The sequence below is a fragment of the Nanorana parkeri genome, unplaced genomic scaffold (assembly GCF_000935625.1).
Source record: "Nanorana parkeri isolate BGI_ZX_2015 unplaced genomic scaffold, ASM93562v1 scaffold1637, whole genome shotgun sequence".
Taxonomy (NCBI): domain Eukaryota; kingdom Metazoa; phylum Chordata; class Amphibia; order Anura; family Dicroglossidae; genus Nanorana; species Nanorana parkeri.
This window is the reverse complement of record NW_017307905.1, coordinates 86576-102448: the sequence shown is the minus strand read 5'-3', so window position 1 is coordinate 102448 and position 15873 is coordinate 86576. Positions and strand designations below refer to the sequence as shown.

Below are 15873 nucleotides of genomic sequence, written 5' to 3'. Positions count from 1 at the left end.
ACCAGATGTACTTTTTTTAAAATTTTATTTAACAGTTCAACCATTTAAATCCAATTTTATAGAGTGGCAAAAAGTGCTGATTGTTAATGAAGGTCTATCTATCTAGGATGTTGCATCTCAATGCCTTATAAATCTGTAGTAATATGGGAGCATGGTAACTAGAGCGATACCTGTAACTGAATCTAATAACCTATAACAATTAGCATAAAATAAGTATCAAAGCGGGACTCTGGGCACAAATACTTTCATTTAAATAAATCTCTCAATATCCACAAATGATATCAATCCACTATGTGTGCACCAAATGCCTTTCTAAAAGTAAGGAAGTGACATCATCACTGTGCTGTAAATAACCTGTGCAGAGAGCAGAGCTGTGGGAGGGACCTAGCATGCCCCACCCAATACAGGAAACTACAGGAGGGGGTGGAGACAAGACCAGTCAGAGAGAGTAGCAGTGACCGGTCTCTATTACAGGAAGCTCTGGCTCAGAGAAATACACAAAGAACACCAACAGGGTTATTCACAAAAGGGTGAAGAGTTTGGAGAAGGCAGGAGAAGGGAAGAATCTAGGACAACATAGCTGATTTGGAAATATTCTCCAAATCGGCTCGCTTTCCAGCTCACCTATTTTGTCCTAGATTGTTCACTTCTCCTGCTTTCTCCAAACTCTTCACCCTTTTGTGAATAGCCCTGCAAGATTCAAGTATAGAATACACATCTAGACATTTCCTTATCCGGGAGTTCCGCTTTAACGTAAATCTGTGTTTTGCTTATGCAAAGCAGCAGGTTCACTTTAATTCCACCCCTTGCCTTCCTTCTCCAGCCATTTTGTTCACTGCACATTACTTCTGAGTATGGTGGAGCTCCCTCGTGACAACACTGGTGCTTGGTAAACGGCCACTCAGGCACTGGTACTTGGTGAACGGCCACTCAGGCACTGGTACTATGACATGGCGGCAGGGAAAGCCCTGTGTAAACTCTGACTTGGATCTTACATAGGGCTCATAGTTTTTGCTCCCAGTAGTGAACAGAGCAGCGGGGTTAGTGAAAGGACAGTATGTACAAACTCCTGCAGAAGCTGGCTGTAAAAAGAATCTTTTCCCATGCCCTACATATTCATATTCCCTTTAAATGACCCAACTCTTATACGTGTAGCTAGACCTCCCTCAGAATGTTGACACTTAATGGAGTCAAACAAGTAGGTTCTCTGTTGCGGTGCCTGAATTTTGCAATCTTTGTCCCCATTGGGGAGATGGACCCCAGGCACCAGGACCATAAGGGAACACAGCGAAGGGTTCCCCTTTGGGAACACAGACAATAAAACCCTGTCTGAGGTTCTATTCCTTCCCCACTCATAAAAACAAATTGGCTTGAGTTCCATTTTGAAGCATAGCTGCACTTTTGAAAGTTGTAATAAGTAGGCAATATTCTGGCAGATTTCACCTATCAGTTGGTATATTTGCACATAAGTATTTTTCTTAACTGCCTGGCCTGTATGGGCATGGTGTGGTTCTGAAATCCTCCTTCCTATTAACTCAGGGGGCAGCCGTGGGGCATGCACAATCTGCAAGAGGACTTCAGGGGCGGGTCCTACACGGGGCTGGCCGTTAGTCACTCTGATGTAGACCCGCCTCTTCCTCCCTGAGTGTGCTTTCTATGTCAGGAGCACCAGAAAATGAGTTCTGACAATATACAGAACTCATTTTCTGTCCCTCACTGGTGAGTCACTGCTGAGGCATCGACATCGATGGCCTCAGTGGGGGTTTTTTTTCTTTTTTTTGATTGGACTGCTTTGACCAATGGTGCTTTGCCATTGGCCCAAGCCATCCACAGAGCTTACACCTCGAACAAAGTGTAGGGGCTGTGACAGCTCTTACCTCACTATGTTAGGTTACACAAGCAGTGGGGAAGCCCGCTGCTGTGTAACCTAAATACCTGTCAAAAGCCGGATGACAGGTTTCACAGTGGGGAGGCTTTCCCTGCTGTGTAACCTGATAGAAGCCGATCTGAATGGAGAAAAAGCTGTCAGCTTCAGACTTGAAGCTGACAGCGTTTTCCTCCATAATACTAGGTGAGGCTCTACCTCACCTGCCTCCCCTGACCGCACGTCCCTGATCTACAGTAATCTTTTGACATATGTAAACTGTTTTTATTTTTGTTTAATATAAAAGGAACTGTGCAATTACAGACCTAGCCACCTAAACAAAAGGACCTTTAGCATATGCACACAACATTCTATAAATTGATTTATAAATCACCCCACTAGTTTGTGATATATATATATATATGTGTGTGGTGTTGGTGCTGTATTTAGTTTGAAATCTGTATTTTTGTGCTACATAAGGGTTTGTGCACAGTGCAAAGTATTGATTGCCTACAAACGATAGAGTTAAAGAAAAAAAAAAATCAGTAGCATTCCGCGGTAATTAGATTGTCAGCTCTTCTGCATATGTATCATCTAAATCCAAAACTGTGCTGCTTCTTATTAGCATTTTATTTTTTTTAACTTGCTTCCATTTTGTCACCTTTTGTCAATAAAAATACATTACATTTTTTTTTATTTTTATAGATTTTTTTTATTTTTTTTTTAGCATCCTAACATTTTCACCTACACTTTTCTATCAATACGAAGAGTTGGTCGATTGAGAAATGTAAAAATCAGATTTTTCTTTCATCTAGAAAAAAAAAAATGTGTTCGTGTGTTGCTAATTTCTAGTTGCATTGGTTAGAAAAATACTAATAAGTATCCACGTGGCTTTTTTTTTTTTTAACACATTTTTAATTTTCACACTTTTCATTTTTTTTGTTCCTTGACAATTCCCACGGCTTCCCGCAGTTTTTGGGCGTAGGGAAGGGCTAGGGACTGTGCGGGCGAGGGGGCCGTTCTGAGCTCCGTTTACTCTCCTTTTGTTATTTATGTTGTCCGCAGCCCAGCAGCGGGGCCCAGGGGAAAATGTCGGGTTCCTTTTTGCTGCCACCCCCCGCACCCGTGGCCAGGCCTGTCCCCCTTCCCCTGCCAGACACAAAACCTGTCACCAGCAACATTGTCCCAGATGGAGGACTGGCAACACAAGCATCACCCTGTAAGTGAAATTGACTACCCCCAAAATCTCCACGCACAAAAACAAAAAAAATGAGTTACTCTCCTTTTCAACATCTATTCAATTTAATTTGAGGGTGGGGGAAGTAAAATGAGGTGTTGTAGGCAAACAGCGGAATATTCAGGTGAAATACAGATATGTCAAATGGTTTTGACCGCCATAGGTTTTTTAATTCTGCTTAGCCAGTCTTATGATTTTCTGTTACACTGGGTAGCCAGCACGGCGACACTTCTGCTTCCTTTCTCAGCTTCACAGCTTCCTGTGTCACCAGCCTTCTCATTGCACAGTTAGTCAGCAGTGTGATTATGCTGGTTTATTGTCCAATGAACGGGTTGGAGAACTGAGGGCTGTTGGCATGGGTGGCAGACACTGCCAACTAGCCCGTTCCTGGTAACGACAGCATTCCGTGGGCTAAATAAAGTGTCCCGAGCAAAGCGTGCCATGGTGATTGGTGGGCAAGGTGAAAGTATTGGCGAGATACCTTTTCACCTCTTTCAGCACCAGCTTCCTTTTCAGCTCCCGGCATTCTGTCACATGACATCTTATGATAAAAGGATGTTGGTGCTGAAAAATTCCTCTCTGCCAGGCTCGGTGATCACAGGTCTGAACATGGTGGCTTTATACAGTGGCCTATCCAGGGTAAGGCGGATGCCCTGGGTGACACCTGAAAGGGGGATGCCACTCTGTGGGTCAGCGAAAGTTTCCCGACCCTCAGAGACTGCTGACTTTTTTTCTCTCCTCACCCCTCTGCCATACATATGTCTCTGTCCAGCTCTTAGCAACCAAAGATGATCTCTCTGGTGTCCTGCCTAGCTCCTGGCAACCAGTGACGTCACTGGGAGGGACGCTGGCCAGAGCATCCCAGGATGCTAAGAGCTGGACAGGAAAATGCGCAAGGGCCAAACACATCTCCCTGCCTGGCTCTTAGCAACCAGAGCACTGGAGAGATGTACATGTGGGCGGGACGCCGGCCAGAGCATCCCAGGTTGCTAAGAGCTGGGTAGGGAGATGTGTATGGCCTTTAAACATCTTCCTAGCCAGCTCTTAGCAACCTGGGATGCTCTGGCCGGCGTCCCGCCTAGCTACTGCCAACAAGTGATGACACTGGTTGCCAGGGGCTGGGTGGGACACTGGAGAGAGCATCCTTGATTGCTAAGAGCCAGGCAGGGAGATGTGTGTGGCACATATGTGCCACACCCTGGCTATGCCACTGTATATAGCCACCTTGTTCAGACCTGTGATCACAGAGCCTGGCAGAGAGGAGTTATCTTGTAATACCTTCATCTTGCCCACCAATCACCATGGCACACTTTGCTCAGTACATTTTATTCAGCCCACAGAATGCTGTTGTACAGAGCCATGCACATCACCCTGCCTGGCTCTTAGCAACCAGAGCAGCAGGGAGATGTGTATGTGGCCAGAACATCCCAGCTTGCTAAGACATGGGCGGGGAGGTGTATGGCCTTTAAATCTCCCTGCCCAGCTCTTAGCAACCTGGAATGCTCTGGCCGGCATTCCTCCCAACTCTTGGCAACCAGTGATGTCACAGGTTGCCAGCAGCTGGGGGGACTCCAGGGACACAATTTGTTGTAGATATGCCTCTGGCTATATAATGCCCAGCAGCTGTCACTGACTGTAGGTCCTGGCTCTGATCAATTTCAGAATGGAGAAGTATCTACACTTAGGGCCATCATTCCAACCTGTATAACTAAAACCTGCTCAGGAGCAATTCTCCACCCAACACCCAGCCTTCCCCTGGAGGGTTGGCACAGGAAGCTGCAAATCTAAACCAGGAAACGGAGGTGTCACTGTGCTTGCTGTGCAGTGTAACAGAGCTGCGTGAATCCCAAGCCTGGCAGAACAGATTAAAAAACAATTGACAGATAATTACAATAACATATAAGTATTTCAACTGTGTATATTGCTGTTTGCCAGAACAATGATACCTAAGGAACACATAAAATCAAAGAAAAAAAAACCATAATAGCTAGAATAATGGTGAACGAATGTCAAAGGGAATCAAGAATAGCTATTACAGAGACAATGAAACCACCACAATAAGGAATTCTATTGTCCAGTATGAGGTCACTATGGTCAGGTCAGATGCCCATATAGTGTATTGGTAGACATTCAGCATGTGTGCTCATTGCAGAGTGTGACTTACAGCCACCAACAAAGAACAGACATAAAATTACTATCAGTAAAACATTACAGTAATAGAAATATATATTAAATGAATGAATATACATTATATCACATTAATAAATACGCCATAGTTTCCTTCAAAGGGGACACACGGTGTATACAGTGAGCATACATTTTGAGTCATTGCAATATTTTTTTATGTCATTTTTTACATTTTAACAAGTTTTTGTTATATTTAAATGAAAATTTGGAGATTAGTTACTAGAGGGAGGTCTCGGTGTCTCAAGGGATTCGCTCAGCTGAACAACTGTTGAGATTTCAGACACAATGAAGGGAATTTATCAAAACTGGAGCAGACAAAATCTGGAGCAGCTGTGCGTGGCAACCAATCAGCACCTTCCCCTCATTTTCAAATCTTAACTGAACAAACTGAAGAGAGAAACTGATTGGTTGCCATGCACAGCTGCTCCAGATTTTGTCTGCTCCAGTTTTGATAAATCCCCCCCCATTGGGATTGATTCACTGAAGACAAATTGTTGACATTGAAAGGGAATGGTGGTGAAAATTCACTTTGCATATATTTGCTTTCCCATGATCGGATGATGGAAGTCAGCAGAGCTTCACCTCATTCACCAAGCTCAGGGAAAATTTCCTTGCAAGGTGAACAGTCTATTTGCCTTTACTGAATCAACCCCGTTGTTTTGAGTCTGCTGACTGCTTTGTGAGGAGCAGCAAATCGCAAACACTGTGTAGCAGTGCAAAGTAGGAAGCAAAGCCTGACTATGTAATGAGCAAACATGGTTGACCCTGTGTACACATAGTCAAAAACTATATATAGAAACATGATTAATAAAGCACTAAGCCTCATTCACACAGCTTAGAGTTGGGCCGTACAGATCCGTGCGGCGTGCACGCCCATATCGGGCCATGGAGGGACAGGTGCTGCGTGTGACTATACACAGCAGCCTCTTCTTCCCTATGGGAGGACGCGGCCGTACGCCACCGTACACTCACCCGAGCTGCACATCCGTGCGGGTGTGGGTTTCCGTGCTCGGACACAGACAGGATCCATCCTGTCTGCAATCGAGTGCGGACACCCGCAATCGAGTGCGGACACCCGCACCCGCACAGATGTGCAGCTCAAGTGAGCGTACGGCCACGTCCTCCCATAGAGCAGAACAGGCTGCTGCGTACAATCACACGCAGCACCTGTCCCTCCCGGGAATGGCCCGATACGGCCTGTGCACGCCACACCGATCTGTACGGCCCAACTCTAAGCTGTGTGAATGATGCCTTAAAGGGCTCATTCACACTACTCATTGGTATGAATTGAAGCATCGAGACAAATTGTCTATGTGTTGGGACTGTGTTGGGCAACCATGACCAATGCAGGCCAACAGGGCTGGTGTAAATGAGCCCTAACACATAGTGATAAGAGTATTTACATCAAGCTGATCTGTTTTATATGTATGTATAGACAAATATAACAATAAAGATACATTCCCTTTAAGTGGTAAATCAAGAGGACCTTGCATAAAGAAAGCTCCTACCCCCTGATTAAAATTGCTAAATTAAAGCCATTAAAAACGAAATGAATAGAAAATACTCACCATACACCTCAGCTTCCAACTGCTTCCAGTAGTTGCTGGTGATTTTACTGGGCCCCCACCGTAGGGTCCTGAGGATCCCAAACCCCATGGGAAGGCTCCAGCGCTGTGCAGGAGCAAATTTTCATAAGATCCACATTTTCATGGGATTTGGGGTCCTCAACTTTCCTGGGATCCCACGATAATCCCCAGTGTTGTCACCCTCACCTAGTCAGGCCAGCTGGAAGCCAGGGTGTAAGGTAAGTACTTTTTTCATTTCCTTCCCACTTTCTTGGCATTTTCCTGCCAAGTTCGTTTTAAGATCCAGTAGTGGTCAGACAAATAAGATGTGGGCATACGTTGAAATTGCTTAAACAAACCAGTCACAATTATGAAGTGTGAAGGACGCAGGAATTCGGCCCTTCTCTTTGTTCCTCCAGTCTTCTGCTGAGCACCCCAGTGGCTGAGCCTTGGTACACCTCTATTTTCTCAAGTCTCTAAGGAAGATGGGCCATGACCTTCTGACCAATTAGGAGGCACGCACAATGGGAGCATTCTGAGGACCTTGGCATCTATGGGCTCACTGGGCACCCAGGAGAAGGTTTTAGAGAAACAAAAGTTACATGCAGGTACCTTGGCGTTACTTGTCAGACATGTTTACTCTAAAACACAACTTCAGCTTATGCTCATGGACAGGTGGATGTTTTGGGATAATGTTTTGGATAGGGTTGGGAAGTGTTAGAACCTCGATATGGATTTTGTGGGATGAGCTTGCGCTCTCATGCGCCTTAAAGTAAATTAATGTCAGGGACTCCTGCACACTGTATAAGGAAGTTTTATCAACACCAATCCAGTCAGGCACCTTTAGATGACTACTGGATAGATGTATTACCAGTGTAGGGTCATTTTAAGATTAGCCCAAGCAAGTCCTCAGCTTATGAACAATGTAGGACTCATCAATGTGCATGAAGAGCCTCCAGAGAAATATGTTACCAGCACACCACAGGTGTCTTCATTGGAAATCAACTTAACTGATGTCCAATCTTCAAAAGTGCTGTTTTTGACATTATGATTGGATGTCAATTAAAAGTGATTTCAAGTACAGATACCTGAGGTGTGCTGGTAACATATGTCTCTAGTGCTGGATTGTGTTGCTATCCACAAGTTTCTTCAGCACCCATCAAGAGGGGTTTAGGTCAATATGGTATGCAATGGGGATATCCCCTTGATTCTGTACATGGAGAACCTCTGACACCAAAACACAATAGCAGAAAGGTGACAGAATTTCAGATCAAGATCAGATCTTTACCTCATATTTACATACATCAGCCTTTTACCAATCCAATTTGTAAAAAAAATATTTAACTCCATAATTGTAAAGTTGGCCCCGCGCACTACAATCTGATCGCACGGAGAGTGTACAAAATTATAAAAGGCACCTTGGTTGTTTTTAAGCAATAATATTTGTATTAATATGTATTATTTGGATGGTCACCCTTGGTCCTGTTGCCTTTTTAAAAATGCCAAGACTAATTGATTTCCACCAACCTGGATGCCACATGATAAAGGCCTATTTTCATTCTCCCAGAAGAGCTGACAATCTATCTCATGATAGGATTAGCGTCCATCATAGAAGCACAGCCACGGATGCTTTTCTAAGCCGAGTGTTGTATAATGTCCAGACAGGCCCACAGTCCTAACCTGTTCAGTCAATCCTAAATGAATGGGCCCATAGCAGATGTAAAGCTTTGTTTTCTTATACAATATATATGCTTTGCATAGCACCATTACGCCATTGTGTGTCTCTGATGTGTGCTGGGAGTCTCCTGCTTGTAGCACAGGCAATAGAACATCATTATACATTAGCCAGCAACACTATTAGTTCCATAATGTGACAGGGGGCCAATAAGTGGAATATATCACTTTACAATAGATATAAAGGGAAAATATAGTATTATATGCAATATTTGTGATCAGCTTAATATAAATAATCTTCCCATTAATCAGTCATGCTTTGACTTTTGTTCTATGTTCAGCTTTAAAATAAAAATGCCTATGGGGGGGCAGCCATACTTTCTTATATGTTCCAGCTCTGCTTCCTGCTTAGTCACTGCAAAGTGATTGGGTTTCACCGCTCCTCCATCACAAGTAGACATGTGCACAGGCCAAAAATGTGTTTTGTTTCGTTTTCATTTGGATTTTCCGTTATATTGTTTTCGGGATTCGGGCTTCAAACTCAATTTGTTTCGGGATTCGGAAGAAATTTGTTAGCTCCCCCCAAAAGCCATCCCAAGCCCTTTAGGGCATAACATCATCGTCCGCCCCTTCCTGCCCTGCCTGTGCTTGGACCAAGGGTCTAGTAGGAATTTTAGGGGGGACCCCATGTTTTTTCCCCCATTTTTGGGGGGTGGGATTCCCCCTTAAAATTCCTACCAGGCCTAAAGGGTCTGGTATGGCTTTTGTTGGGAATCCCAAGCACTTTTTTTTTATTTTATTTCGTTATCGGAAATTCGGATTCGTTTTCATTCGTCATTTCCGTAATTCGAAAATTCGGGTGTATCCGAATATCTGAATTTCCAAAAATTCGTCTGAATAACGTATCTTCCCAAAACGAATCGCACACGTCTAATCACAAGGCAAGTCTGATTTTAATAAAAAACCAATGGGTTAACTGAGCTGAGCTTATCTCCACAGCCATTAAGCAGGAACGCAAATCCCGTTCCCCGATCCTCAGACCGCCACTAGAGGGATCATTCCAAATCTGAAACCTAAAACGCAATAAAGTTGAGAAGTACATTGAGATGTGATAAGGCACGTCCAAACTTACAAGAAGATAAATAAAAACTCAAAATGTGGACTCAGAGATACAGAATTAGACTATAGTTTCCCTTTATTAAAACTCTTCTGTAGAAAGGGGCGGGAGAAGTAAAAAAATGGCACCAATACACCCAGTTACAGTGTAAAAAGCCCCCCCAAAAAATGTTTCCCTAGTTTTGTATAGAGTGGGGAAGGATTAGGACTCCTGTGAAGTTTTACTGCTACCGTTACAGAGATTTACCCTGACATCCTGTTGTGCTGGCAGCGATTTCCCAGACAGGAAATGCAGAAAAATCTGTCATAAGGTCACATACAGAGATTAAAATCTGGAAGGGGTTGTAGTCTTCCCCCACTCTACTAAAGAAAATTATTTTATTTCTGCCTGTGGTGCTGCTGGAGAGTTCGACTCACTTCTAAATGTTGAAATGTATTCTGAAGAACAGGAAGTGAGAATAAATCTCTCTATCGGAGTCCCAGAGAGCAGTTTGAAAACCTCACTAGTGTTCTAACCCTTCTTCACGCTATTCAAAACTAAGAAAACAATTTTGGCTTGACATGCACTTTAAATGTAGCCAGCAGCAAGAGGAGGTGTGCTATCAGGAGTTGCTGAGTGTCTAGCAGTTAGCTGCAGGGAAGCTAACTATCAGTAATCATAATTACTATCAGTAATCAATCTCCTGCAGCTTCCAGTAGCTAACAGCATGAGGAGCTGTTATATGCATAAGAAATTACCTTCAGTTTCAAGTATCCAGCAGTAGGGGGAGCTATTGCGTAAGGGAGCAATCACCTTAATGTTCTGGTATCCAGCAGAAGTGGGAGCTGTTACATCAGGGAGCAATCACCCCCAGTTTCCTGTATCCAGCAGCAGGTCGAGCTTGTAGGCAGCAGTAGGGGGAGCTGTTACATCAGGGAGCAATCACCCCCAGTTTCCTGTATCCAGCAGCAGGTCGAGCTTGTAGGCAGCAGTAGGGGGAGCTGTTACATCAGGGAGCAATCACCCCCAGTTTCCTGTATCCAGCAGCAGGTCGAGCTTGTAGGCAGCAGTAGGGGGAGCTGTTACATCAGGGAGCAATCACCCCCAGTTTCCTGTATCCAGCAGCAGGTCGAGCTTGTAGGCAGCAGTAGGGGGAGCTGTTACATCAGGGAGCAATCACCCCCAGTTTCCTGTATCCAGCAGCAGGTCGAGCTTGTAGGCAGCAGTAGGGGGAGCTGTTACATCAGGGAGCAATCACCCCCAGTTTCCTGTATCCAGCAGCAGGTCGAGCTTGTAGGCAGCAGTAGGGGGAGCTGTTACATCAGGGAGCAATCACCCCCAGTTTCCTGTATCCAGCAGCAGGTCGAGCTTGTAGGCAGCAGTAGGGGGAGCTGTTACATCAGGGAGCAATCACCCCCAGTTTCCTGTATCCAGCAGCAGGTCGAGCTTGTAGGCAGCAGTAGGGGGAGCTGTTACATCAGGGAGCAATCACCCCCAGTTTCCTGTATCCAGCAGCAGGTCGAGCTTGTAGGCAGCAGTAGGGGGAGCTGTTACATCAGGGAGCAATCACCCCCAGTTTCCTGTATCCAGCAGCAGGTCGAGCTTGTAGGCAGCAGTAGGGGGAGCTGTTACATCAGGGAGCAATCACCCCCAGTTTCCTGTATCCAGCAGCAGGTCGAGCTTGTAGGCAGCAGTAGGGGGAGCTGTTACATCAGGGAGCAATCACCCCCAGTTTCCTGTATCCAGCAGCAGGTCGAGCTTGTAGGCAGCAGTAGGGGGAGCTGTTACATCAGGGAGCAATCACCCCCAGTTTCCTGTATCCAGCAGCAGGTCGAGCTTGTAGGCAGCAGTAGGGGGAGCTGTTACATCAGGGAGCAATCACCCCCAGTTTCCTGTATCCAGCAGCAGGTCGAGCTTGTAGGCAGCAGTAGGGGGAGCTGTTACATCAGGGAGCAATCACCCCCAGTTTCCTGTATCCAGCAGCAGGTCGAGCTTGTAGGCAGCAGTAGGGGGAGCTGTTACATCAGGGAGCAATCACCCCCAGTTTCCTGTATCCAGCAGCAGGTCGAGCTTGTAGGCAGCAGTAGGGGGAGCTGTTACATCAGGGAGCAATCACCCCCAGTTTCCTGTATCCAGCAGCAGGTCGAGCTTGTAGGCAGCAGTAGGGGGAGCTGTTACATCAGGGAGCAATCACCCCCAGTTTCCTGTATCCAGCAGTAGGCGGAGCTGGTATGCAGCAGTAGGGAGAGCTGTTACATCAGGGAGCAATCTCTTCTAGATTCCAATATCCAGAAGTAGGGTGAGCTGTTGGGTCAGGGGCGATCATCTTCAGTTTCCAGTATCCATCAGCAGCAAAGCTGTTGCATGAAGAAGCAATCACCTCTAGATTCCAGTATCTAGAGTAGAGGGAGCCGTTGTGCCATTAGAAATCAACTACAGTATCCAGCAGCAGGGGAACTTTTGCATTAGGGAGCAATCACCTCCAGATGCCAGTATCCAGCCATAGTTCCCAGTATCTAGCAGCAGAAGGAGCTGTTATGCCAAGAGCAATCACGTTTAGTTTCCAGTACCCAGCAGCAGGGGGAGCTGTTGTGCCAGGAGCAATCACCTTTAGTTTGCAGTATCTAGCAGCAGGGGAGCTATTGTTCTAGAAGCAATCACTTTTAGTTTCCAGTACCCAGCAGCAGGGGGAGCTGTTATGCCAGGAGCAATCACCTTTCATTCCAAGTATCTAGCAGGAGGAGCTGTTATGCCAGGAGCAATCACCTTTCATTCCAAGTATCTAGCAGCGGGAGCTGTTGTGCCAGGAGCAATCACCTTTAGTTTGCAGTATCTAGCAGCAGGGGGAGCTATTGTTCTAGAAGCAATCACCTTTAGTTTCCAGTACCCAGCAACAAGGGGGAGCTGTTGTGAAAGGAGCAATCACCCATAGTTTCCAGTATCTTGCAGCAGGGGGAGCTGTTGTGAAAGGAGCAATCACCCATAGTTTCCAGTATCTTGCAGCAGGGGGAGCTGTTGTGAAAGGAGCAATCACCCATAGTTTCCAGTATCTTGCAGCAGGGGGAGCTGTTGTGCCTGGAGCAATCACCTTTAGTTCCAGGTATCTAGCAGCAGGGGGAGCTATTGTTCCAGAAGCAATCACCTTTAGTTTCCAGTACCCAGTAGCAGGGGGAGCTGTTGTGCCAGGAGCAATCATCTTTAATTTACACTATCAAGCAGCAGGGGGAGCTGTTTCTTCAGGGAGCAATTACATCTAGATCCCAATATATGGACATAGCTGGAGCTGTTGTGCCAAGAGCAATCACCTTTAGTTTCCAGTATCCAACACCAGGGCCACTGAATTAAGAGAAATCACCTTCCAGTAGCCAACAGCAGGGGGAGCTGTTGTGTCAGGAACAATCATCATCAGTTTCCAGTGCCCAGCAGCAGGGGGAGCCCTTGCTAAGCCTATATCAATTCAGTTTAAAGTATACCTGTAACCCATTAGAAGTTGACATCTGTTGCTGGGGGTCACAGCATGGTGAAATATACACAGACAACCATGGAACAGTTCGGTTACACTAGTTTACACTTGAATTTTTTTAACTTTTTACAGGAGACTCAGCACACGGGGTGTTCAGTATTTTGCAGAATAATTGTATTGTAAGCTAACTGGAACAACACAGCGGGCCATACAAAGCTAACCTCATGAAGTGCAAAGAGCGCTGGTGTACAGTGGCCTGCAACGACCAATCAGAAGTGAGTCAGGCACCATAGCCAAGTTTACCTGTTTCTGATTGGCTCCTGTAGGCGACTCAACATCACTGCTCATTGCCCACTATTATTGAATAAGCCAAAATGAGCACATCATATTAGTCCCAGGCATGTTGTATTGTGTAATGGATTTAGGATACAGTCTGTGTATCCCGTGTAGTCAGACACACATGTAGCGGGGAAGCGCTGGTAGCTGTATACACACGTCTCAGGGTGTAGATCTGTGTGTGTTTGTGTAGGGGGAGTTGTGATGTATTTGGTTTTGTGTCTGATTGCTTATCTCTTTCTCTCTCTTTTTCCCCATGTGTTATTGTGTGCGCATGTGTGACAATTGACCCGTCATTCTGTGTTACATACAACGTGTAACTGCATTATCATTTGTCCTGAACATGACATTTTTGATTTTTTTTGCATTGTCTTGTGGCCATGCTACATGCTTTTGTTGCTATTGTGTTGTTTATCTTGTCATTGTGTTGTTTATTTGTTTTTGTTTTTATTGTGCTGCTCCATTGTTTTGCATCATTTCATGGTGTTGCCGTGTCACATCGTGTTGCTGTGTTGTGTTGTTGTGTAGCATTCTCAGCGCCTCCCCCAGCCGGGTCCAACAGGTTTGTCACAATTGGATCACGAGACAGCAACTTTCTGAACCTCCCCCAGCAGTCTCAAGTAAGTCAGCGATATTCCCTAACCTATAATTCACTATTTACTAAACACGACTTAGCCTAATATATCTAATACACTGCCCCCCCTAATTCCTAATACACCAATAATATACCATACCCCTTACCTGCAATGCCTAGAATACTAACCACAGCTGTACCTAATCTGGAGTCTAACACCCCATAGCATGTGATACTTCAGAGTAGCCCTTAAAGTGGACGAAGAGTAGCGAAGGAAGGCCTTTTGTTCTTTTTTTTTTTCTAATCATCTTTTCATCACAATCCTTCCATCCTGTATGCATGTTACCATGGCAGTTCTAGAAGTTATGCTGTGGAGGGGTTACGTTGGAATGGCACCGACGTTCTTTAACCGGCCATACGCAGTTAGAATTTCGCTTGAACGTTCGTACCAAACTCTGAAAAATTGTTCGACGGAGTTCATCAGAACATTCGATGATGCCATCATGGAGTGAACTCATCTAGATCAAAAAAATTGTTAATTAGAGCATTCCGTGAAGCCATCATTGAGTTAACTCAAGATCGAATATTTTTTAGGAAATTCTGAAAAACTGCTAGGGCATTCGAAGATGACACTGTTGAATCAACTGATTACATTTGAAACTTGGTAGGAAATTTGATCCTAGCATTGAGGCTACAAATTTTCGTAAGAATTCTGAAAAATTGTGAAAGCATTCAATGATGCCATTGTTGCATCACCTAATTTTTTTTGAATGTTCGTAGGAAATTCTGAAAAATTGTTCAATTGAGCATTCGATGATGCCATCATGGAGTCAACTAATATAGATCAAATATTCTTGGGAAATTCTGAATAAAATTGTTCATTAGAGCATTCAATTAAGTTGTTGTTGAGTCAACTAATTTAGATTGAATGTTTGTAGGAAATTCTGAAAAACTGCTAGGGCATTCAATGATGTCGGTGTTGAATCAATTAATTACATTTGAATCTTAATAGGAAATTCTGGGGAAAAAATGTTCAATAGAGCATTCAATGACTCCATTGTTGAGTCAACTAATTTCCTTAAAATTTTCATAGGAATTCTGAAAATTGTTAGAATATTCAATGATTCCATTGTTGAGTCAACTAATTTCAGTTCGAATTTTCATGAGAATTCTAAAATATTCAACTAATTTCCTTCTAATGTTCTTTGGAAATCCTGAAAAATCGTTCAATAGAGCATTCGATGATGCCAGCAATGAGGCAACTAATTTCCTTCAAATTTTTGTAGGAACTCTGAAAAATTATTAGAGCATTTGATGATGCCAGTGTTGAGTCAACTACTTACCTTCGAATTTTCATAATCTAATTTATCATTTTTCATCATCTAATTTAGATTAAATGTTTGTAGGAAATTCTAGATAACTGCTAAGGTATTCAAGGGTGCCTTTGAATCAATTAATTACATTTGAATCTTAATAGGAAATTCTGGAAAAATTGTTCAATAGAGCATTCAATGATTCCATTGTTGAGTCAACTAATTTCTTTCGAATTTTCATGAGAATTCTGAAAAATTCAACTATTTCCTTCGAATGTTCTTCGGAAATTCTGAAAACTTGTTCTTGTAAACTGAATGTTCGTAAGAATTCTAAAAGTTGTTGGAGCATTCAGTGATGCCATTGTTGAGTCAAATAATTGTGTTCAAAAGCTCTCAAAAATTGTATCCAGACCGGTTTACATGAATGGAATCCCAGAGGTATTAAACACCAGTTTCTTTTATTGCTAATGAAATCAACAAAAGAATAATGCAAAGTAAAGTTTATTTGAAAGTACTATGTATATTGCATATTTGGAATGCATGTGTATATATATCTATATATCT

General features: G+C 44.0%; 1 protein-coding gene across 1 annotated transcript in view; it reads left to right on the top strand.

The window, feature by feature from the left end:
- NFIX (nuclear factor I X) overlaps positions 1-15873 on the top strand; it is a 189643-nt gene that overhangs the window by 151951 nt on the left and 21819 nt on the right. The window contains 2 exon segments of the mRNA XM_018570949.1: positions 2930-3083; positions 13951-14042. Of these exon segments, the coding sequence (XP_018426451.1) occupies positions 2930-3083; positions 13951-14042 (246 nt within the window).